Genomic DNA, 24774 nt, shown 5'->3' on the forward strand with positions numbered 1-24774 from the left:
AAAATGGACTCAAATGAACACGGTGCAATGGAATGAAATGAAGAGCATCTCGCAGCGAACATTTTGATATATTACACGCACGAATCGGAGCAGTATGCAACAAGTTATGGCACAATGAACAGGGCATGAAAAATGTCTAAATATTCAGGGACTTAGCCGTTTTTCTGAAGAAAAAAACAGTCGGGCGCCAGAAAGCTATATGACGCATAGGGCGCGGGATAGGGTCGGTGCTCACATTGGGCTCGGCCCAGGACAGCGAGGAAGAGGCCTGGCAGGCCGGGCCATGTAGGTGGGCCTTGGGGAGGCCAGCCCACGAGGCAGGGGAGGGGCCGGTCGTCGCCTTGCTCTCGTGCTCGCGCACGGGCAGGGTGCAGGGACAGTGGCGGCGAGCTTCAACGGGGACGGCAGGGGGGTCCGGCGAGGCCCCCGAGGTCGGGAACGGGCAGATCCGGCCTCGGGGATCCCGGATCCGGCATCGGCGGCGGTCGGAGGGTCGCGGGTCGGGGCGCAGAGGAGCTCGGCTCCCATGGCGGCGGCGAGATCCTGCGGGCAGAGGGAGGTTAGAGGAGGACGAAAGGAGAGGAAGGGAGAGTGGGGCGAGGCGGCACTAGCCTGGGTCGAGAGCGCGGCGGCTCCGGGGAGGGATCTCCGGCGAAGCTCCTCGCCGGTGACTACCGGAGACGGACGTGGCGTGGGGTTCCAGCGGGAGGAGGGGGACGAGTGCGCTCGGGCGCACGGCTGCTGGTTCGGCCCGGTTCGGCCTACGGCGGGCCGGATCTGGGCTCGGGCGGGCCTGGCGGCGGTTGCGCGGTGCGGGGAGAGAGGTGGGGCGACGTGGAGGCCTGCGACTGGCTGCGGGAGGCGGGGTAGGTGACGTGGCGGCGCCCGGTTGGCCGGGGCGACGCCTCAGGTGGCGGCGCGGCCTCTGGGCCGGCGACAAGTGGCAGCGGTGGAGCGGCTGCGCACGGATTCTGAGGAGGGAGGTGGGAGGCTAGAGGTAGGGGAAGCTAGGCTTCCAAATCTGGCAAGGGGAGGTGTTTAAATAGGAAAGGGGGGCTAGGGTTAGGGGATTAGCTCCGTTTCGGAGCCGTTCGATCTCGATCGGATGGTCCGGAGTGGAGGGGGGTTAGATAGGTGGGCTAGTGGGCTGTGTGAGAGAGAGGCTTGGGCTGAGAGGACAGAGAGGAGAAATGCAGCCCGGCACGGTTTCGGAGACCGAAACGTCCGACGAATAAACCGGCAACGGTGCCGCTATATATTTAACGGTTGGGCTATCAAACGAGTTCCGAATGCGACGAAACTTGACAGGCGCTCTATCTACACTATAATAAGACCACATGTCAAGGTTCAACCCATTCTGAGAACATTTTTATGCCACATAAAAATAATATTTCGGAGGTGCCGCGGGCGCGTGTGAGTGTCTGGCTCAGAACGGACAACAGAGAGAACCGGCAGAACCCGAACGGATGCACGTATTGAAAAACATGCAGATGAAATGCAGATGATGACATGGCAAAATGCAACATGCAAGCAAATGACATGGCAACGACGGCGAATAACTGACAGACACCTGGCGCATCGAATCCGGGGCGTTACAATATAGGGGAGAGGGAGGGGGCTGCGCCTCCCCTAGGGTTCCCACCCCAAGGGGTGCGGCTGCCCCCAAAACCCATCTAGAGTGCGGCCAAAGGGGGGGAGGGGGGAAACTTGCCCCCCAAGTAAGGTGGAAGCACCCCCTCCCCAAACCCTAGGCTCCTTGGGCCCTTGTGGGGGGCGCACCAGCCCACCTGGGGCTGGTCCCCTCCCACACTTGGCCCATCCTGCCCTCTGGGGACGGTGGCCCCACTTGGTGGACCCCCGGGACCCTCCCAGTGGTCCCGGTACGTTAGATACCGATGGTTGTTAGAAGAAAGAGGGGATGCCATTCGGGGGCATCCCCAAGCTTAGTTGCTTGCTACTTCTTGAATATTATCTTGGGGTGCCTCGGGCATCCCTAAGCTTAGCCTTTTGCTAATCCTTATTCCTTCATCCATCATAATCGCACCCAAAACTTCAAAACTTCAATCACATAAAACTCAACAAAACCTTCGTGAGATCAATTAGTATAAGAAAGCAAACCACTACTATAAGTATTGTTGAAAACCCATTCGTATTTTTTTTTGCATTATATCTACTGTATTCCAACTTTTCTATGGAAAAAACTCTTCAAAGAAAACCATAGAATCATCAAAACAAGCACACAACGCAAAGAAAACAGAATCTGTCAAAAACAGAACAGTCTGTAACAATCTAACTACTTTGAATACTTCCGTAACTCCAAAAATTCTAAAAAATAGGAAGATGTGAATAATTTGTTTATTAATATTCTGCAAAAATAATCAACTCAAAAGTACTCTTCTGTTAAAAACTAAAAATATTTTTGTGAGCGCAAAAGTTTCTATTTTTCAGCAACATCAAATCAACTCTCACCCAAATCATCCAAAGGCCTTGCTTGGCACAAACACTAAGTTAAACCACAAAAACACATATAATCAGAGGCATAATTGTTTATTTTATTGAAAACAGCAAAAAACAAAAGGAAAAAAGATACAAGTTGGGTTGCCTCCCAACGAGCGCTATCTTTTATGCCCCTAGCTAGGCATAACGCGAAGGATCTATGTGTTGTCATCTTTAGCTCTAGATCCATACAATGCCCTCATGATTGATTCATATGGTGGCCTAATTCTTGTTCTAGGGAAGTGTTCCATACCCTTCCTTAGTGGAAATTGAAATTTAATATTGCCTTCTTTCATATCAATCACGGCACCAATAGTGCGTAAAAATGGTCTACCAAGAATAATTGGGCAAGACGGATTGCAATCAATATCAAGAACAAAAAAATCTATGGGCACATAATTCCTATTTGCAAGAATAAGAGCATCATTAATTCTTTCCATAGGCTTTTTAATAGTAGAATCCGCCAAGTGCAAATTTAAAGAGCATTCTTCAACATTGGTAAGACCAAGCACATCACATAAAGATTTCAGAATTGTAGAAACACTAGCACCCAAGTCACATAAAGCAAAACACTCATAATTTTTAATCTTGACTTTGATGGTAGGTTCCCATTCATCATGTAATTTTCTAAAAAATTAAACTTCTACTTCCAACTTTTCTTCAAAAGCTTTCATCATAGCATCAACAATATGTTCTGTAAAAGCTTTATTTTGTTCATAAGCATGGGGTGAATTTATCATGGATTACAACAAAGAAACACAATCAACCAAAGAGAAATTACCATTGTTAAAGTCTTTTTAATCCAAAATAGTGGGCAAATCATTAGTTAAAGTTTTGACCTCTTCAAACCCACTTTTATCAATTTTCTCAACAAGATTTTCACCATCCGAATTATCGGGACGCCTTCTAGCTAAAGTTTACTCTTCTCCAGTCCCTTTTTAATCAATCTTATGTTTACTAAACAAAGAATCAATAGAGGAAACTGCAATCATTTTAAGATCTTCATCACTTTTATGAAAGCAATCACTAGAATACGCCCTTTCTAAAAATTCTATTTTACCTCTAAGCATAGCGGTTCTTTTCTTACTTTCATCCATAGAAACATAAAGAGCTTTAATTGATTCTTGAACTTTAGGCACAAAAATTTTCATCTTGAGAGTTTCTACATCATGAGAAATTCTATCAATACTTCTAGACATATCATCAACTTTATTCAGCTTTTCTTTTATCGTAGCATTGAAAACTTTTTGGGTACTGATAAATTCTTTAATATTATTATCAAGATGAAAGGTGTTCCTATTATTATTATAAGAAGGATTGCCATAGGGATTACCATAATTATTAGAGGAATTACTAGGAAAAGGCCTAGGATTAAAAGTACCTCTATATGCATTGTTATTGAAATTGTTTCGCGAGATAAAATTCACATCTATGGCATCACTATTTTTCTCAATCAAAGTGGACAAAGGCACATTATTAAAATCAATAGGAGCACTTTTATTAGCAACCAACTTCATAAGAGCATCAACTTTTTCACTCAAAGAATTATTGTTGGGGAACGTAGCAGAAATTCAAAATTTTCCTACGTGTCACCAAGATCTATCTATGGAGAAACCAGTAACGAGGGGAAGGAGAGTGCATCTATATACCCTTGTAGATCTCTAAGCGGAAGCTTCAAGAGAACGGGGTTGAAGGAGTCGTACTCGTCGTGATCCAAATCATCGGAGATCCTAGTGCCAAACGGACGGCACCTCCGTGTTCAACACACGTGCAGCCCGGTGACGTCTCCCATGCCTTGATCCAGCAAGGAGAGAGGGAGAGGTTGAGGAAGACTCCTTCCAGCAGCAGCACAACAGCGTGGTGGTGGTGGAGGAGCGTGGCAATCCTGCAGGGCTTCGCCAAGCACCGCGAGATATGAGGAGAAAGAGAGGTAGGCCTGCGCCAGGGAGAGGTGAAAACTCATGTGTTTGCAGCCCCAAATACCTCAAGTATATATAGGGGAGAGGGAGGGGGCTGCGCCTCCCCTAGGGTTCCCACCCCAAGGGGTGCGGCTGCCCCCAAAACCCATCTAGGGTGCGGTCAAATGGGGGGAGGGGGGAAACTTGCCCCCCAAGTAAGGTGGAAGCACACCCTCCCCAAACCCTAGGCGCCTTGGGCCCTTGTGGGGGGCGCACCAGCCCACCTGGGGCTGGTCCCCTCCCACACTTGGCCCATGCTGCTCTCTGGGGCCGGTGGCCCCACTTGGTGGACCCCCGGGACCCTCCCGGTGGTCCCGGTACGTTACCGATAACACCCAGAACTTTTCCGGTGACCAAAACAGGACTTCCCATATATAAATCTTTACCTTCGGACCACTCCGGAACTCCTTGTGACGTCCGGGATCTCATCCGGGACTCCAAACAACATTCGGTAACCACATACAAACTTCCTTTATAACCCTAGCGTCATCGAACCTTAAGTGTGTAGACCCTACGGGTTCGGGAACCATGCAGACATGACCGAGACGTTCTCCGGTCAATAGCCAACAGAGGGATCTGGATACCCATGTTGGCTCCCACATGTTCCACGATGATCTCATCGGATGAACCACGATATCGAGGATTCGATCAAATCCGTATACAATTCCGTTTGTCTAGCGGTATTGTACTTGCCCGAGATTCGATCGTCGGTATGCCGATACCTTGTTCAATCTCGTTACCGGCAAGTCTCTTTAATCGTTCCGTAACACATCATCCCGTGATCAACCCCTTGGTCACATTGTGCACATTATGATGATGTCCTACCGAGTGGGCCCAGAGATACCTCTCCATTCACACGAAGTGACAAATCCCAGTCTCGATTCGTGCCAACCCAACAGACATTTTCGGAGATACCCGTAGTGCACCTTTATAGCCACCCAGTTACGTTGTGACGTTTGGTACACCCAAAGCATTCGTACGGTATCTGGGAGTTGCACAATCTCATGGTCTAAGGAAAAGATACTTGACATTAGAAAAGCTTTAGCATACGAACTACATGATCTTTGTGCTAGGCTTAGGATTGGGTCTTGTCCATCACATCATTCTCCTAATGATGTGATCCCGTTATCAACAACATCCAATGTCCATGGTCAGGAAACTGTAACCATCTATTGATCAACGAGCTAGTCAACTAGAGGCTTACTAGGGACATGGTGTTGTCTATGTACCCACACATGTATCTGAGTTTCCTATGAATACAATTATAGCATGGATAATAAACATTATCATGAACAAGGAAATATAATAATAATAACCAATTTATTATTGCCTCTAGGGCATATTTCCAACAATTATTTCTTCTATTGAATTAACTTTTTTACTAGTAGGAGCTCTTTCGGTATGCCATTGTGAGTAATTTGCCATAATATTTTCTAGCAATTTAGTAGCTTCACCCAAAGTAATTTCCATAAAAGTACCCCCTACAGCTGAATCTAAAAGACGAGAAACAAAATTCAACCCCGCATAAAAAAATTGTACGATCATCCAAAGATTTAACCCATGAGTTGGGCAATTCCTTAGCATCAGTTTCATCCTTTCCCAAGATTGTGCAACATGCTCATGTTCAAGTTGCTTGAAATTCATAATCTGGCTTCTAAGGGAAATGATATTTGCGGGCGGAAAATACTTAGTAATAAAAGCATCCTTGCATTTGTTTCAAGAATCGATACTATTGCGAGACAAAGAAGAAAAGCAAATTTTTGCGCGATCTCGCAAAGAAAACTGAAATAATTTCAACTTCACAACATCATTGTCCACATTTTTTTTCTTTTGCATATCGCATAATTCCACGAATGTGTTAAGATGGGACGCGGCATCCTCATTAGGAGTACCGGAAAATTGATCTTTCATATCAAGATTCAGCAAAGCAGTATTAATATCACAAGACTCCGCTAGTGGCTGGAGGAGCAATTGGAGTGCTAATAGAATCATCGTTGGTATTTGAGAAATCACACAGCTTGGTGTTCTCTTGAGTAATGGTGACTTCGCAACAAGATTGCACTCAAAAACAGATTTGACGAGAAAACGGCGAACGAAAAAGAGGACGAATAAAATGAAAAAATTTGTGAAGCGGGGGAGTGGAAAACGAGAGGCAAATGGCAAATAATGTAAATTGCAAGGAGATGAGATTTATGATTAGGAACCTGGTTGATGTTGATGATCCTCCCCGTCAACGGGGCCAGAAATTCTTTTTGATGTCTGCAAGAACTACATCGTCATTTCCCCAAAGAGGAAGAAATGATGCAGCACAACGATGGTAGGTATTTCCCTTAGTGATGAGAACAAGGTTATCGAACCAGTAGGAGAACCACACAACACAACGTAAACAACCCCTGCACACAAATAACAAATACTCGCAACCCGGCGTGTTAAAGGGGTTGTCAATCCCTTTCGGGTAACGGCGGCAGAAATTAGCATGGAGATGGGATAAAGTTCTAATAGATTGGATAAATAGATCGTAAATAAAATAAAGTGCGGCAAGGTATTTTTGTATTTTTGCTTTAGTAAAACTGAAAATAAAAGCAAATAAAAATAGATCACAAAGCCAAATATGATAAGAAGAGACCCGGGGCCGTAGGTTTCACTAGTGGCTTCTTTCAAGAAAAATAGCAAACGGCGGGAAAACAATTACTATTGGGCAATTGATAGAACTTCAAATAATCATGGCGATATCCAAGCAATGATCATTATATAGGCATCACGTCCAAGATTAGTAGATTGAATTCTGCCTGCATCTACTACTATTACTCCACACATCGACCGCTATCCAGCATGCATCTAGTGTATTAAGTTCATGAAAAAACGGAGTAATGCAATAAAAACGATGACATGATGTAGACAAGATCTATTTATGTAGAAACAGACCCCGTCTTGTTATCCTTAATAGCAACGATACATACGTGTCGTTCCCCCTTCTGTCACTAGGATCAAGCACCGTAAGATCGAACCCATCACAAAGCACCTCTTCCCATTGCCAGATAAATAGATCAAGTTGGCCAAACAAAACCCAAATATCGAAGAAGAAATATGAGGCTATAATCAATCATGCATATAAGAAATCAAAGAAGACTCAAATAACTTTCATGGATAAAAACGTAGATCTGATCATAAACTCAAAGTTCATCGGATCCCAACAAATACACCGCAAAAAGACTTACATCATATGGATCTCCAAGAGACCATTGCATTGAGAATCAAGAGAGAGAGAGAGAGAGAGAGAGAAAGCCATCTAGCTACTAACTACGGACCAGTAGGTCTACAAAAAACTACTCACGCATCATCGGAGAGGCGCTAATGGACATGATGAACCCCTCCGCGATGGTGTCTAGATTGGATCTGGTATTTCTAGAACTTGCGGCGGCTGGAATTGACTTTCGTCGACTCCCCTATGATTTCTGGAATAATGAGGTATTTATAGATTAAAGAGGCGGTGGAGGAGGCCACCGAGGTGGGTACAACCCACCTGGGCGCGCCTAGGGCCCAGGCGCGCCCTGGTGTCTTGTGCCCCCCTCGGGCCCCTTCTCTGCTACTTCTTCGGCCCACTGGATGTCTTCTGGTCCAAAAAAATCCATAAAAAATTTCGCTGTGTTTGGACTTCGTTTGGTATTGATTTCCTGTGGTGTAGAAAACAAGCAGAAAACAACAACTGGCACTGGGCACTATGTCAATAGGTTAGTACCAAAAAATGATATAAAATGACTATAAAATGATTGTAAAACATACAAAAATGATAATATAACAGCATGGAACAATCAAAAATTATAGATAGAGACATATCTGTGACCCAGAAATTTGCAACTTTCAGATGCAAAAGTGTAAGCTTCAGTGATTAACTTAAAACTGAATCAAAAATTTATAGATAGAGACATATCTGTGACCCTGCACCTTGGTGCCCCTATGAATTTTTGCCATCTTGATGAGACCAAGAAGCTTCATGTTGAGCACTTTTTCATTTAAAGTCATCTTGAGGACGACTATGAGCAATCTAATACATGTTGTCAAATACATATTCCTTTGAATTTTTTGTAAGCTTCGCTTCCAGGCATTGTTTTGGACCATATTTATATCCATTTTGACCATCTCGGAGAGAGTTATCAAATGGCAAACATCAATCTTCAAATCGACATCATCTTGAGCTCAAGCCAATCTTCACGATCGTGCTGCTTTTGACCGTCAACAGTTCTTTCAAACTAAGTTGAAATATGGCAATGGACCTACAGAGTGCGGGTGCGACGCCCATTACATACCCGCGCGGTCACGGAGTCACTCGAAGCATCGACCACGCGTACGTATGTGCACTCAATTCGCCTGCGCCAGGGTTGATTAAAGCAAAATATGCTTTTCTACGGTGGTGGGCTCAACGGAAAAGTGGAACCGGACGCCGTGCCCCGCCCTCCTTACGAATTTGTCTGTTTCAGAGAGAGATGGAGCTCCGATGTGCTCCCCGTGACCTGTCAATTCATTCTCGCCGAGCTAGCATCCATGCCGCCCGACACCTTCAAACGTTTCAAAACCGTCACCTTTCCTCCCGGGGCTACACATTACACAAGTGGCCTCTCCACTACTGTACAAAAACGCGGGCAAGCGCGCGCGTCACAGGCCGCGTGTGACTCGCGGCGGTAGGCCACACACATGCCCGCTCCATCCCTGTCTCGCCTCGACCGCATGCATGCGCGCGACGACATCGCACGTCGCGTCGCCGCCATGCCGCCTCGAGCGCGCGCAAAAGTGACCGTTGCGCCTGGCCCGCCGCATTGCGCTGGCATGGTGGTGCACGGCGAAGGCGGGGCCACCCCAGCAAGTACGGCACAGGGAAATGGAGCGGCCTGGATGGTGCGTTCTCACTGTCTTCCAGACTTGCCTGCTCGGCATTGCTCTGTCAATCTGTCTGCTGCGTAGCATTCCTTTCTGAGATCAACCGGCCGGAGGATGCACGCATGAACGCACTGTGTAGTACATGCATCGGTATGGGTTTGCCGATCCAAGGCTACAGCTTTCAGTCACGTCTCTGAATTGCACTGTCACTGTGCAAAGGTAAAAGTGATCGATCGAGACGCATGGATCCCAACCCAAAAGTTTATTCTCAATAGCAAGGCGCGCGCGGTCCTGCTTTTTGACAGCACCATGCCATGTGGGCCTCGGTACCCAGCAGGCATAGGCAGTCCTCCCGTCGTACTCCTATAGAACTAGCACAGTATTGTAGTAATGACCAAGGAGGTTCTCATAGCCCAGAAGAGAACAAATGCCAACGATGAAAAGGTTTCAGTACACGATCTCTCATCGGCTGCTAATCACTCGACTCGAGACTCAAAGAGGATGGACGGATCGTGCAAAAGGGGCTCAGCTTTGCGGCTCGCGGCGGGGCACGCTCGGCCTGCCCTGCCGCGCGCGCGCGTCTCTCAAAGCGGGGAATTTGAGGATTTGCCCCACCTTTCCTTGCACTTTGAGGATTTGCCCTCATTTCTTTTGTAACTTAGGATTTGCCACTACTTTCCCAAAAACTTGATGATTTGCCCTTTATGTCCGGTTTGAGATTACACTACAAAACAGATGACCAATATACCCTCTCTCCAGAACCTACTCAAAGTTCATCTCGCAGCCCACTCGTCGTCCTGTTGTGCTGCTTTCCTCTCTCTTTATGCTCTGGTGCCGTCGTTGAAGCCATCCCTCCTCTCTCCACATGCTTTGCTGCCCACGGGAAGATGCTTCTGCTCCTCTCATCACCACCACCTCCATCCTCTACAACGGCATGTGCTCGAGGGGCAGCTCCGGCGTTCGTCCATGGCGAGATGCTCGGGCGAGGCGCACCACTTGTAGTTGTAGAGCCGTAAGCTCTCCGAGGAAGGTATCTCACATCCCTGCGTTAGTCTCCCATGACAGCGCGCACCCCATTGTCCTTCATGAGCGCCAACAACCGTGCGTGCATCTCCACAGCCGTGGTCACCGTGGCGCGGACACGACGTCTAAGTCGCCATTAGTGAGCAAGCGCAGAGCGGCGCTCAGGGGCCGTGGCGCGAACGCTATGCCGTGCAGCCTCCTTCTATTCATGTGCGCCGCGGTTGCTCGTGGTCGTGGCACCAGCCCTCGCAGCGACGTCCGACACGTACCCCATGTCAGCCATGCTGCTCGTCGTGGTTGTGTGCGTGGGCACCGCCAGCCTCGTGCGGGGTCGTCCAACGCGGTGGTACATGAGGGCCTGCCCGGCGCCTTAACAAGCGCCAGCCAGACAGGTTGTTGTAGGTCGAGCCCGGCCGCTATGGCCGCCATGCGGCCCATGCCGCCTCGCCGACCGTGGCCGATTGGCTGTAGGTCGATCTCGGCCACTGTGGTTGCCGCGCGCGTAGCACCGTCTGCAGACCGCGGTCGCTGACGCTGGCACTCGCCGCGTCGTCCGCCACAAAGCCTCCACATTGACGGCTGCAGGTCAAGCCGTTGTGGCCGCTGAGAGCGCAAACGCTGTCAGCCGGGCATCCGTCGCGCTGTCCTTGGCGGGGCTGGGCTAAGGTCATCTCAGTTGCAAGGGTATTTTAGACATTTTATAGTGGGCTCCCCTCATCAGGGGCATATCATCAAACTGCAGGCAAAGGTGTGGCAAATCGTAAGTTACAACGAAAACGAGGGCAAATCCTCAAAATGCAAGTAAAGGTGGGGCAAATCCTTAAATTCCCCCTCCCAAAGCGAGGCTTCCTTTAGCTCGGCGTGCGCGTGCATGGCGGCATGGGCGCGCCGGCGGCATGCATGCGCGTCGTACGCTCGTCCTCCGATCGTTCCTGCAGTTTTCCCGTTGAGTCATGCTGCCCGTAGCCCCGTACGACACCTCACGTCCGAATTTCGTAGTGGGACGCATCAAACGAATCGTTGGATCACATCAGTTTTCTTAGAAAAATGCTAGACTTACGTATAGATTTTTACGTACCGAGCTTACGTGCTGACTTGTCCTATTCTTACAGGTCTAATTAACCACCCACTCCTAATTAACCGCCCCCCCTGATTTCTGCAGTGTGCCCCGGCTGCAATTACGTAAAAGTTTTTGTACCTTCCCTCGTTTTCTTATCTATGCGGTTAATAATGGCATCGTTCTTCGTTCTTTAAATTTCTTGCATTTTTACAGCATTGGCACCCGCTTGCTAGGCAGCGGGATCGCGAACAGCTTGGATTGATGTTGGATGCGGGCGGTTAGGCCGGCAGTGACTGGGCGGATTGAAGGAAGAAGAAGACGACCGGAAGTTGAAGATGTGCATCTGGCCATCTATTCTTCATTGGACGGCTGAAAACCAATCAACTGACCCAAATTCAATTTTCAGTCGACTAGTTTCTAGCCAGTCCCAGCCTTGGCTGTAAGCCTGTAACGGATACTAGGAAGGAAGGAAGAAGATGTTTGTGTGCACTGTTCTATCCCGTGAGTTTGCGGTGGCATTTCCTGAGCCTCTACAGCGAGAAAATGGGCAGTAATCGGTGCATGCATGTTGCTGTTGGTGCTCCTGTCAATGCACGCTCTTGTCTACATCCAATCTACCGTTTCAGGGAGGCCCACGGCACATCAGAGTTCAGGACCATCCCTTCCCTTCCCTCCCGTCTTAGGGATCCGGAAAAGCTGATGTGCCACGCACGTCATAAACATACATGGGTTTTCTGTTTGGTGTACCATATACTGCTCGATCGATGTGAAAACTATAGCTAATGAGCAGTTTAGTGAGACGTACTGATGTGTGTGTAAAGAGGTCTACGTACTGATGTTGGATCAATTGTTCAGTGCAAAATATGCGTTGCAAACAGAAAGAGACATTACAAGGTTCACTAGAGAGTGTGACCTTATTACTTATAGCTGTGAAATGAACTGATGGGCAGTGGGACATGCTCCAACCCTGTTAGATTGCCGGCCGCTCATCAGGTCTGTAAAAACCTCCCTCCTCTTGAGCTTAAATATTAGTAGTAGTTACGTCCTAATACGCGTTGCTCATAGCTGAGGTAGCATGCGAATTAAGCAGGCGAGACCTTCGGCGGAAGCATGACCGTTGGGTGGCGTCCGACCAAAACACAACTTCCAAAACTACAGGCCGCTCCATGCAAGCTATAGCATTTGGACTTTGGTGCGCTCCAGAGTCCAGACTCTCTCCTCCATTATTCGCTCCTCGCCTCGTTCGTAGTCCAATCTCACGTCTATATATTTCAAGCCTCTCTGCCGTGGGAAAGAGCCTACTACCTAGCTAGCTTTGCTCTCAGGGTCTCACCATATACACTGCATATATGCATGTGAAGAAGGTGAGAGTTAGAGAGCACTGCGAGTGAAAGCTAGAGTGACAAGCTAGCTAGCTAGGAACACAGATAGAGAGTGCTCAAGAGCACTGTCACACAAACACGCACACGCACGAGATCGACGCTGAACCAGATGGCTCGCCCGCTCTTGGCGGCGCTGGTGCTGGCGGCGACGCTGGCGAGCCTCGTGCCGCCGTTGGCGAGCGAGGCGACGACATGCGAGAGCGCGAGGCGCGGGCACCACCAGTACAGGCAGCCGGTGGGCGTGCGGAGGATGGTGGTGGACGCGACGGGCGCCGGCGACTTCCTCTCCATCCAGCAGGCCGTGGACTCGGTGCCGGTGAACAACAGCGTGCGCGTCATCATGCAGATCAACGCCGGCACCTACATGTAAGCTCCTCTAGCTTTCGAGTAGCTACCTGGCTTTCTCATCATTCTTCGTGTGTGCGGGTGCCGAGCTTTTTTCTTCCTGAAACTAGACTGGTTTATGCATGCATGCGCAGAGAGAAGGTGGTGGTGCCGGCGTCGAAGCCGTACATCACGCTGGAGGGCGCCGGGCGCGACGTGACGGTGGTGGAGTGGCACGACAAGGCGAGCGACCGCGGCCCCGACGGGCAGCAGCTCCGCACCTACAACACCGCATCCGTAACCGTTCTCTCTAACTATTTCACCGCCAAAAACATCAGCTTCAAGGTGAGTCACCAGTGGTCCATGAACGTACGAAGCGTGACACGGGTCACAAGGCACAAGCAGATGCGGTTACGCGCCCCCTGTCCCTGTGCTGCATGCATCAATGCGTACCGTCTCGGCAGCGCACTGTGCTGTGCAGGGGGTGCAGACAAAGTGACAAAAGCTTCAGGGTCACAAGTCACACATCACACATCTCGCAAACGCGCGCCGCTGTCTCTGTGTATCCCTCCCTGTTCGTTTTGACATTTTGAAATTCGTAGTACATGCATGATGTGTTTTGAGTTTTGCTTGGAGCAGGCAAATCAGAAATCACCCGGGTTCGTCTGGCTACGGCCGGCGAGATGGACGATAGCTGGCTGGAGCCTGGGCCGAGCAAACACGAGGCCACCCTGCTCGTGACTCGTGAGGTTGGCATAACACCCGCAACTTGACTGACGTTGGGTTTCCTGTGTGGTTTCACTTTGACAGAACACGGCTCCAGCACCAATGCCAGGCATGCAAGGGGGTCAGGCGGTGGCGTTCCGCATCTCCGGCGACAAGGCCTTCTTCTTCGGGTGCGGGTTCTACGGCGCGCAGGACACGCTGTGCGACGACGCCGGCCGGCACTACTTCCGCGACTGCTACATCGAGGGCTCCATCGACTTCATCTTCGGCAACGGACGCTCCCTCTACAAGGTACGTACTGCACGCTGCGTGCACCACATATGCCGCCCACCGTGGCACACACATACATTACATATGTGTGTTGCGTTGAATATATGTATACGTGCTTAGCTCATGCTGAAAACACGTTTGAGCAGGACTGCGAGCTGCACTCGACGGCGCGGCGGTTCGGATCGGTGGCGGCGCACGGGCGGCAGGGGCCCTGCGAACGCACCGGCTTCGCGTTCGTCAACTGCCGGGTGACCGGCACGGGGATGCTCTACGCGGGGCGAGCCATGGGGCAGTACTCGCGCATCGTCTACGCCTACACCTACTTCGACAACGTCATAGCGCCCGGCGGATGGGACGACTGGGACCACAACAGCAACAAGAGCATGTAACTACTACACCACTAGTACTCTACTGCATACATATTCAGACACACACAGCATGAATAAAATAAATTGAGCAAAACTAACCTGCACTTGTTACCATAATACAGGACGGCGTTCTTCGGGATGTATAAGAACTGGGGGCCCGGTGCCGACGCCGTGCACGGCGTGCCGTGGGCGCGGGAGCTCGACTACTTCACCGCCCGCCCGTTCCTGGGCAAGAGCTTCGTTAACGGATTCCACTGGCTCACACCAGATGTCTGAACTACCAGACAGTTTCCAGCACCACAGATTCAGCAGACAAGAAACATTCGTACTATACATCACAAGCATACAAGAGTAGCACAGATATAAAGGAACTAGTACAGTATAGTTACTCGTTTTTCATCGATTTAAACTTCCCAGTGTAGTTACTAGTTAGTATTAGAAAGCACAGGCACAGCTGGCCTTGTACCAGACCAAATTGTTCATGTAATCTTCAAAACTAAACAGCAAGGATGAATTCGTTATACGCCTGCCTATATATGATGCTTTGCAGAGGACTGTAACTCTTTCGAGGGTGCATGTATATAGGTCGACGCTGCTTCATGTGGTAGAAGGACTGGTATCAACAGAGAACAATTTGTCATATTTCTGCAGCAGCTCGACCATCCCAGTAGACCTGCAAAGGTAGAGGAGATCCTATAAAGTCAAATCTACTGCAAAAGGTGCACTCAACTTGCAAACAACATACACCTATTATACGGAGTACTCCCTCCGTCCAGATATACTTGTCATCAAACTAGATAAAAGAGGATATATCTAGATGTATTTTAGTTTTAGATACATCTTTTTTTATCCATTTTGATGACAAGTATTTTCGGACGGAGGGAGTAGTTTGTAAAAAAAATATGTGGTTAATAAGGTACCAAGTTGTAAAACACTACATCTCAACTCAGCAAATAGAGCATTGATGCTTCATCCAGTTACATAACACTTAGCCTTGGAATTAAAATCTTATATCTGTTCTTCGTAAGCATGCATGTCGGTGTATTTCAGTATGTCAAGTTATATCGATCAGGGTGGGCTTTGCCCTGTGTGTTTGTGTCTATGGGAGTGGGCTTGGCCCTTGTTGTTCCGGTTTTTGCCCGGTTTTCCGTAATTAACTGGGCAATTCTCTTCTGCTTAATTAATAGATGAGGCAATCTTTGCCTCCGTTTCGAAAAGAAAAGTTATATATCAGGCACCGGCCGTTGACTTACTAACGACAGCCAATGAATTTTCTCTTTTGTTAACTCAGTTGCCTGATTCCCACTGTACATATCTTGAAGACTTCAATAGAAGGCTATATGTCCGTTTTTCTAACCATTTAAACAAGGCAATGATTTACCTACAAGACAGCCTTCAACACCATGCATGACATGAACCATCACTGTTAAGATCTATCTCTTGCATTACAGATTTGTTCAAGTGGATTCTGATGGACCTATGAGCTGTGTTAGGCTCCCCACCAAAGTCCCAGCAGGACATCGGAAGCATTATGATAAGTATTGTACAGATGTTAATGTTAGTTTAACGTTGTTGTGCTGTGGAATCTAGTTAGTTAGTTACTTGTTTACTAATTCCACTAGGGAGGATACACAGGATTGCTCCGCCATGTAGTCTGTCATTCCTCTTCTTTTCCAAATCACATCCAAAAGATGCTCTCAAGTTATTATTACATCCTGAATTAGAAATAAATATGTGGTTTCCAAAAGAAGTTGTAATACCAAACGGGATATCAGAAGAGAAATATGGTAGAAATTCTTATAAAATACATATACACTCAAATCAGTGGACCCTAATATCTCAAATTTGATACAAGTGCATTACACCCTGAATATGATGGACATTAATCATAAATTGACAATAATAAGTGGGCAATCGATGTCAAGTATGAAGTATCTCTATAATACGATAAAAACAGATAGTGTGTGGTTTTTAGGTCACAGAATAAAGCTGGTACAGCCAAATATTTCCAGAAAAAAAAACAGCCTCAGTTTGGTAGAGCCTTACTATAACCAAGGCACATCAGTTAAATGCAGTATTGCAAGTAAGATTGTTTGTAGTTGGGCTTTTTATCTACATACAAGGGCTTTATTTATAGATCCAGGTAAAAAGCCTTCATTCCAAATACTCCCTCCATTCCTAAATGTAAGTCTTTGTAGAGATTTCACTAGGTGGACTACACACGGAGCAAAATGAATGCATCCACACTTAAAATACATCTATATACATCCATATGTAGTTCATAGTGAAATCTCTACAAAGACTTATACTCCCTCCGTCCGGAAATACTTGTCATCAAAATGAATAAAATGGGATGTATTTTAGTTTTAGATACATCCCTTTTTGTCCATTTTGATGAAAAGTATTTTCGGACGGAGGGAGTATTTAGGAACAGAGGGAGTAGTAAGATTGGAGGCTGCTGACCAAAATTATATAGTTATTACTACCAAGAGGCTAAGTTTGGTGTGGACCAAGGTTTTGGTTACCGGTCGAAATTTCGAGATTTACCATGATTACCGCGTATTTCCGTGCCCCTCGGTAAATCCACGTACCAAGCAAAAAATACCAGTTATTTGAATTTTTTGAATTTAAACACTCAATTTATAGTAAAGTACATAGAATCTAATTAATACCATGAGAGTTGGTTTTGGCTTGTTGGTCGGAACCTAGTTCCTGTTTTGAGAGGTCTTTGGTTCAAATGTTCGTTCATTAACTTATTTGAATTCAAAATTCAACAATAAAATTCGTTCGAAATATTCTCGGTATTTTTCGGTATTTCTCGGTAACCGTGGTAACCGCGTTTTCCAGTCCCCCTCGGTAAAAATGCCTCATTCGGTAACCAAAACCTTGGTGTGGACCATATGAGCTCCAGAAAATATTATTTCCAATACTACCCTGAAAGACATTGATATTCGATGGGAACATCCTTTTTTCTGTACAGAAACACAATTGCTCAACTAAATTCAAGTAAACAATTACAAAAATAAAATCTAATTTAAATATATGGGATATCCCTCCTCGGATTAAGTCATAGTTAGAAACTTAGAATCAATCGAGAGAGTCACATATAATGACAATGAGAGTAAATAGCTAAGGACTTACACTTTCTGCATGGTACTCTCATAAACACGAGGAGATGCAGCATGAATGACACCACTGGGAGGTGGACCATATTCTCCGATCTTGTACATGAGTTTCATTATCATAGAGAAATTCTCAGGCTCGTCATCATAAACAGTAGTAAGGTTGACCATGGACTCAAACTGCTTCACATACTGTTCATAGTTTTCCTTATCTAACTTTTCCTTGTTATCTTCCAGCCACTTTGGGTATTGTCCAACATACTCCTTAAAGAGCTCATAAAGAATGTCCTTGGAATAAACTTTCGGTATCGATGTCTTGACAATGTCCTAAAAATTTTGCAGGATATGTCATTGCCCTGTCTGGGGTGTTTATTTACTCAGAGGCTAGTTCTGAAAAAATAGTACTTGATACAGAAGAAAAATAAAATGATGATAGAAATCCAAAACATGAGGCAGAGTAAGAACTAAACACAGAAATATTACTTACATGAGGGGTGGGGTAAATAAAGTTTTTCCTGTGCTCATAAGTGTGTTTTGATCCACAGCTATTGCACAAAGGAAACATACCAATGGATAGATAGGAAAGAGTAGTTATTGAGGGAGGGGGTGCATTATCTTGCAAAAGTGGGTTTACGTTTCAGTTTGGTAAAAAAAACTCTTGACGTTTTAGCATATGAACTGCCAAAAGAAGGGACCTATTTAGTCGAGATGCCAAGTCAATTATGCTGCTCCCAGATAAGTAGCAGTCCCACTGTACAGAATCACAAGACATATGTTACATCCTTCTTAAAATAGTGGAGAACTATTCTTTTCCTTAAAACAGTGGGGAATTATTCATGTAGCGGACAGTTAACAAACTGTTCTAGAACCTAACAAGGACATCATGAATTCGTCGTAGAAAGAACATGGCAAGGAAGTGCTTCTCAATATATCACTAAGACATTTTCCTGAAGAAGATCAAGTCGACTTCAGAAGTTGGTTTTCACCACAGTGCCTTATATACAATATAAACTCCGAAGAAAGAGCTGATCAGCGAGACAAAGCTGTACATAATCAAAACAATCTCCCAGTGTATTTCATATCGCCATGAAAAATACAGAAGAAAGCAACATACCTGCATGCCCTCCACATTCAGCAAATTGTCTATGGCGTCCTCATCAAGCCTCCGGTTCAGATTGCCTCCAGCTGCGGCACCAGAACCCACCTCTGGGTCCAGCAGCCGCATGAACTTCGTTGAGACTTGTCCGGCCAACCTCTGGGCAGAGCAGCCCTCATGGAGTCCCTCTGTCTGTGCTTTGATGACTTGCGGCACCTTATTGTGCAAAACGTCTACTGCTCCAGCAGCGGCGCTGACCAGAATTATATACACCAATAAATTCAAAGGAACAGATAATGCTAACGACAGATCAACACTTAATAAAATCAAATGTTGAGTTTTAGAATTCCACATAAATGCACATGCAATAAATACAGTTGAAAACTTAAACTAGCAAGCATCCTAGTTGTATAGAAAAAGATGAAAAAATGCTTGCAAGTAAGACTATACTTGGGTTTTTTATCTACAAGGCCTTATTTATAGATCCAGTACTACCGAAGAAAGGCATTCCTATTTGATGGGAACATCCATTTTTTCCCACAGAACATAATTATTCAACTAAATTCAAGTTAAGAATTACAAAAACAAAACCTAAATTAAACAGAGGATATCATTCCTAGCATTAAGCCATAGTTTAAGGACTTACAGTTGCTCCATGGTACTCTGATAAAGACGAGGAGATATAGCATGAATGACACCACTGGGAGGTGGACCATATTCTCCGACCTTGTACATGAGTTTCATTATCTTGGACAAATTCTCAGGCTCCTTATCATAAACCGAAGTAAGTTTCGCCATGGGTAGAAGCTGCTTCAGGCACTGCTTGTATTTTTCCTTATCTAACTTGTCTCTGTTATCCAACAGCCACTTTCGGTATTGTGCAACACACTCCACTATTAAGTCATAAAGAATCTCCTTGGAATAAGCTTTTGGTATCGATGTTTTGACAATGTCCTGCAAAGTTTGCAAGATATGTCATTGCCCCGTGTGGGGTGTTTATTTACTCAGATAGTTCAGAAGAAATAGGACTTGATAAAGAAAGTAAATAAAATGACGACAGAAATCCACAACATGAGGCAAAGAAAAAACTAAGCACAGAAATACTACTTACATGGGGGGTGGGGTAAAGAAAGTTTTTCTTTACTCACAAGTGTGTTTTGATCCACAGTTATTGTAGAAAAAGAAACATACCAATGGATAGATAAGCAAAAGTAATTATTAAGGGAGGGGGAGCTTTAAGCATGTAGTACATAGATCTCAGTTCGGCAAAACTTTGTTCATTCTAGAAACAAAGGGCATGGCATCCATTATGTTGCAAAAGTGGGTTTACATTTCATCAGTTTAGAGATAGAAAAACTCATTTCAGCAAATGAAATGCCAAAAGAAGGGAACTATCTGGTTGAGATGCCAAGTAAAGTATGCTGCTGCCAGATAAGTAGCAGCCCCTCTATACAGAATCAAAGACATATTTTACATCCTGCCAATGTAAATTTAGAGAACTATTCCTTCTTAAAACAGTGGAGAATTTCCCCTAAAATACAGTACGGAGAACTATTCTTATGGCCGTCGTTAGCAAAGTGATCTAGAATCTAACAAGGACATCATGAATTCGTCATATGCAAGAACATAGCAAGGAAGTGCTTCTCCTTATATCACAAAGACGTTTCTGATTTCCCTGAAGAAGGTTGAGTCGAGTTCAGAAGTTGAATTTCACCACAGTGCATATGCAATATAATCTGACTACCAAGAAAGAGCTCATCGGCGGGACAAAGCTGCATATCATCAAAACTCTTTCCCACCACATCACCATGAAACACACGCAAGAAAACAACATACCTCCATGCCCTCCCCATTCAGCAAATTGTCTATCGCCTCCTCATCCAGCCTCCCGTCCAGATCGCCCTCAGCTGCGGCGCTAGAACCCACCTGTGGGTCCAGCAGCCGCATGAACTCCGTTGAGACCTGTAGGGCAAACCACTGGGCGGAGCTGACCTCATGGAGCCCCTCTGGCTGTCCTTCGATGATTTGAAGCGCCTCGTCGTGCAAAACGTCTTCTCCAGCCGCGTCGCTGGAGCTGGGCTCCCGCGACCCCACGAGCGGCGTCAACTTGGAGTAGTCCACGCGGCGCACGCCCCTACGCGTACCAGGCTCAGGCATCATCTTCGTGAGCGCATCGCGTACTCTAGCCGCGGCGCCAATGCCGGCCGTGTCCAGGGGCGGCTCGTCCCGCTTATGGCGCATCACCCTCTTGCCCACGTCGCACTCGCGATACCCCCTCTCCTCCGCCACCGAGAGAGGCCGCTTCTTCCCGCGCCGCGCCTCCTCCTGCAGCCTCCGCCCCAGCTTCAGTATCGACTTAGTGCTACCAAGCACTGGTATCCCAAAGTAGAACGGCATCCCCGATGACGGGGGCGGCGGCGGCGGCGGCGGGGGCGGCGGGGGGAGCTTGCCCTCCCTGCAGAGAGAGCTAGCGTGAGGCCTACGGGAATTCGTGGCGGAATCGAGGGATCTGGACGTGGATAGATAGATTTTCTGACCTTCGGAGACGCCAGTCGCGCAACGACTTCTTGTGCTGCTCGCACGGGTCGCACCACCATGTTGCCGGGGGCGCCAGCGGGTCCTGAAGCTCCGTCCCCGGCCCCTGCACCGGCGCCGACGGCGACGACGATGGCACCCCGTCGTCACTGCGGAGGGATCTAACTAGGAGATCGAGGCCGCGCGCCGCCTCCCACTCCTTGCGGAGCATCTTCTTGCGCGCGCACGAGCTGCACGCCCGCTCCTCCAAGGCCCACAGCGGCAGCGGGTAGAAATCCTCCGTCGTCCCCGTCACCGACGCACCACCATCGCCCGACGACGTCACCGGGGAAGAGGGCGGCGGCGACGGGGAGCCGATATTCCTGCGGAGGAACCCGGGGTTAGGGCTACGCAGATTCGTATCGAAACCCGAGATGCTTGGGGTTGGGGGGAATGCGGGTGGGTAGGGCCCGACCTGTGGGGATCGGGGCCGGTGGGGCTGACCGGGGCGCTCTCCGCGGGCTTGTCGTCGCCGGCGTCGGCGGAGGGGGCGGACGAGGCCATGGGGGCGGCGATGGCTCGAGGGGGGCGTGGCGGTTAGGGGGTTTGGGGATTTGGAATGGCGCGTTCGGTTTTCGCGGCGGGAGAGCGGGGACGAGACCGAGGGAGGGGTGGAATTGACGGCTGGCGAAATTAAGGGCATGTACAGTGGTTGATAAGATAGTCTTATCTTAAGTCTTGCATGTGATTTAGAGAAGACAAAAAAATTATCTACAATGGGTCATCTTTTAGCCTTATCTTTAATAACTAGCAATTCCTAAATATGTGGTGAGACATATTGTGCTAAGAGATCACCTCTTGTCTTCTCTTAATTAAAAGAAGACAAGCCTTTTCTTATGAGTTCTCTCTCCTCCACCTCATCATCTATCCTACGTGGCACTCGTAAGATAGCACCATTGTACATGCCCTAATACGGGTCTGGTGGCCAGGCCAGGCCAAGTACCCGTCTCCGTCCGCGCCGCACCGGCCCACTCAGCAGACGGACTCCGCCACGATGTACGGCCAGATTTGGCGCCTCGTCCCCAACGCCTGCTCGCCGCTCCCGCCGATCCGCGCCGGGGCGGGAAGGGGCAGCTGGCCGGCCGGTCGCCCCGCGCCGCTCCGCCGGCCGGCGCTCGCCTCCGCCTCCGCCTCCACCCGAGGCCTATGCCGCCCCCTCGCCGTCTCCGCCCAGTCGGCCAGCCTCGACGCCGGTGTGAGGTTCGTTCTTTGCTGAATTTCGTGCAAGAGAGCATAGAAATTATCGCCCGTGCTCCGTGGCGAATCGGGTGCTTTCCCGCTGAGCATGCGGTACTTGCGCCTGCATATTCTTGTCTATCTAATTGATTGATGTGTGCACGGTGCTTCCATGTTTGTCATCTTTAGCTACAAACTATGTCTGTCAAGTAGCTTCAGACATCAGTGGTTTGTTGAAAGCAGGAAAGAGGTGTCGGTGATTTTACTAATTTTTTTACTAATGAACTACACGGTTTGGTACTAGTATCTTTGGATGATATACTGGAAAGTGAAAAGTATGCTCTGTTCATTCAGTTAAGTTTGGAATGCACATGGATGTGAGTGGCTCACACTGTCTCTGGTAATTCTGGTTTTTCAGAGTGGATAAGTTTTTCGAAGTTGAGATGAAGGTGCGCGACTATGAACTCGACCAGTATGGAGTTGTCAATAATGCTATCTATGCCAGCTACTGCCAGCATGGTGAGTTCAGACCAAATTCCAGCTGAATCTCTCATTGTTGTACACTTGGTCAGTGAGCATGATTCAGATGCCATCTTAAGAACTCGTACTTCATTCAAAAATGAAAAAAAATTGCAACCTGGTGCATGTAGCTCCCGCTTGCGCAGGGTCCAGGGAAGGGTCCGACCACTTTGGGTCTATAGTACGCAGCCTTTCCCAACATTTCTGTAAGAGGCTGTTTCCAGGACTTGAACCCATGACCTCATGGTCACAAGGCAACAGCTTTACCACTGCGCCAAGGCTCCCCTTCACTTCATTCAAAAATGAAATTTATATAAATTCATATCTCATTCAATGACATTCTACTTATATCGTAAGCATGATTGTAGTTTATATTGATATCTCTCATTGGGTTCTATGCCTTCAAGCTGAGTAGGCCGTCATGAGCTACTTGAGAGCGTAGGAATAAGCGCAGATGCAGTAGCTCGCAGCGGTGAGTCGCTGGCCCTCTCTGAGATGCACCTCAAGTACTTCGCGCCTTTGAGAGTAATGCCCTCCTTTCCTATGTTGAGCAAAAAAATAAAAGAAGTTAACATACTTGTCGCAGTACTGTGAAACCAGTAACATTACAAGTTCAGACTTCAATATACTGCCATAGGTTATCTGCAGATCTGAATTCCATTTTTGTATTTTCTTGCGCTGTCAGAGTGGTGATAAATTTGTCGTCAAGGTGAGGCTTGCAAGCATCAAAGGTATAAGGATGATATTCGAGCACTGCATTGAGAAGCTGCCTAACCACGAGGTATGCATACCAAAGAGTTACTATACATTCAGAACAGAACAATAAGATACAATGTACTCCCTCCGTTCCTAAATATTTGTCTTTCTAGAGATTTCAACTAGTGACTACATACGGAGCAAAATGAGTGAATCTATACTCTAAAATATGTCTATATACATCCGTATGTGGTAGTCCATTTGAAACTCTAAAAAGACAAATATTTAGGAACGGAGGGAGTATGTCTAAAGCATGTTTACAGTTGAAATAAGGCAGCAACGACATTCAGTAGCATTCTGGAGGGCATTGTGTCAAATATGTACAACTTGAGCAATTTGTATTCTGTTTCATGCATAAATTATTCCTACGCATTTCTGTGCCACCATTCTAAACAGCAAAATATTCATACATCATGATAAAAGATTTTTGAGATTGATGTATCCGTTTTTTGCGTATCTTATTTCTCTTGTCAGTTGATTGTGGAAGCAAAGGCAACAGCTGTTTGTCTTCACAAGGACTACCGCCCTACCCGTGTGCCTCCAGAGTTTCTGTCCAGGCTACAGCTGTTTTCATCCATGGACAATAGTGGTTAAGCGACTACGGTGATCGCAACAACAATCTTCTGGGACGATTCTGATAGCGGCCATGCGATTAAGAGCTACGTTCAGTTTCTGTGTTGCATCCATGTAACTTATGAATTACTCCCTCTGTCCCAAAATGCAGTCTCAAAAAACGTCTTGCATTATGAGGAGGGAGTAGTATTTAACTTGTACTCCCTCCGTTCGGAATTACTTGTCGTAGAAATGAATGTATCTAGATGTATTTTAGTTCTAGATACATCCATTTTCGAGACAAGTAATTTCGAACGGAGGGAGTAGACATTTGTAACCCATGATAGTAATACTTTGTCCAAAAATTGTTGAGTGGTACTTGGAGTAAATGTATACAACCTCTGTTTTTTTGGAATTTGCAAAACGCCTGAATTCTATTCGCCTACTAGGCTTTGCAGCCTATTGCAAGATAGGTTCTTCCCCATATAGGCGTACTC

At 47.1% G+C, this 24774-nt stretch overlaps 3 protein-coding genes across 4 annotated transcripts; 2 read left to right on the forward strand and 1 right to left on the reverse strand.

The window, feature by feature from the left end:
• The first annotated feature begins 12642 nt into the window (after positions 1-12642).
• Positions 12643-15017, forward strand: LOC123046389 (probable pectinesterase 68). Its single transcript, XM_044469748.1, has 5 exons — positions 12643-13160; positions 13274-13463; positions 13929-14135; positions 14261-14499; positions 14605-15017. Exons 1-5 carry the CDS (start codon positions 12904-12906, stop codon positions 14756-14758), a joined length of 1047 nt encoding a protein of 348 aa, XP_044325683.1. The 5' UTR covers positions 12643-12903; the 3' UTR covers positions 14759-15017.
• Positions 15018-15021: 4 nt separating this feature from the next.
• Positions 15022-21826, reverse strand: LOC123046388 (uncharacterized). Its single transcript, XM_044469747.1, has 7 exons — positions 21690-21826; positions 21238-21597; positions 20537-21155; positions 19347-19654; positions 18719-18953; positions 17624-17931; positions 15022-15155 (listed from the first exon to the last, which is right to left on the reverse strand). The coding sequence occupies exons 1-7, from the start codon at positions 21776-21778 to the stop codon at positions 15080-15082; spliced, it is 1995 nt and encodes a 664-aa protein (XP_044325682.1). The 5' UTR covers positions 21779-21826; the 3' UTR covers positions 15022-15079.
• Positions 21778-24716, forward strand: LOC123046390 (acyl-acyl carrier protein thioesterase TE3, chloroplastic). 2 transcript variants are annotated; one of them, XR_006422274.1, is made up of 7 exons: positions 21778-21908; positions 22183-22474; positions 22869-22969; positions 23385-23494; positions 23655-23750; positions 24200-24478; positions 24598-24716. XR_006422274.1 is itself a non-coding variant. In XM_044469750.1 (6 exons), exons 2-6 carry the CDS (start codon positions 22269-22271, stop codon positions 24317-24319), a joined length of 633 nt encoding a protein of 210 aa, XP_044325685.1. In that variant the 5' UTR covers positions 21778-21908; positions 22183-22268; the 3' UTR covers positions 24320-24716. The 2 variants fall into 2 exon arrangements, 1 of the variants encoding a protein (XP_044325685.1); XM_044469750.1 differs by having other exon boundaries at positions 24200-24716.
• Positions 24717-24774: the final 58 nt, after the last annotated feature.

The sequence above is a fragment of the Triticum aestivum genome, chromosome 2B (assembly GCF_018294505.1).
Source record: "Triticum aestivum cultivar Chinese Spring chromosome 2B, IWGSC CS RefSeq v2.1, whole genome shotgun sequence".
Taxonomy (NCBI): Eukaryota; Viridiplantae; Streptophyta; class Magnoliopsida; order Poales; family Poaceae; genus Triticum; species Triticum aestivum.

Excerpts from the sequence above, each read along its gene's own strand:
- LOC123046388 (XM_044469747.1), bottom strand. The coding sequence starts at position 21,778 with ATGGCCTCGTCCGCCCCCTCCGCCGACGCCGGCGACGACAAGCCCGCG. Across the intron at positions 21,598-21,689 it reads ACCGGCCCCGATCCCCACAG|GAATATCGGCTCCCCGTCGC; the intron begins GTCGGGCCCTAC and ends GTTCCTCCGCAG. Across the intron at positions 15,156-17,623 it reads GAGAGTACCATGCAGAAAGT|GTCTACTGGGATGGTCGAGC; the intron begins GTAAGTCCTTAG and ends CTACCTTTGCAG.
- LOC123046389 (XM_044469748.1), top strand. The coding sequence starts at position 12,904 with ATGGCTCGCCCGCTCTTGGCGGCGCTGGTGCTGGCGGCGACGCTGGCG. Across the intron at positions 13,464-13,928 it reads CCAAAAACATCAGCTTCAAG|AACACGGCTCCAGCACCAAT; the intron begins GTGAGTCACCAG and ends TCACTTTGACAG. Across the intron at positions 14,136-14,260 it reads ACGGACGCTCCCTCTACAAG|GACTGCGAGCTGCACTCGAC; the intron begins GTACGTACTGCA and ends ACGTTTGAGCAG.
- LOC123046390 (XM_044469750.1), top strand. The coding sequence starts at position 22,269 with ATGTACGGCCAGATTTGGCGCCTCGTCCCCAACGCCTGCTCGCCGCTC. Across the intron at positions 22,970-23,384 it reads TGCCAGCTACTGCCAGCATG|GCCGTCATGAGCTACTTGAG; the intron begins GTGAGTTCAGAC and ends CAAGCTGAGTAG. Across the intron at positions 23,495-23,654 it reads AGTACTTCGCGCCTTTGAGA|AGTGGTGATAAATTTGTCGT; the intron begins GTAATGCCCTCC and ends TTGCGCTGTCAG.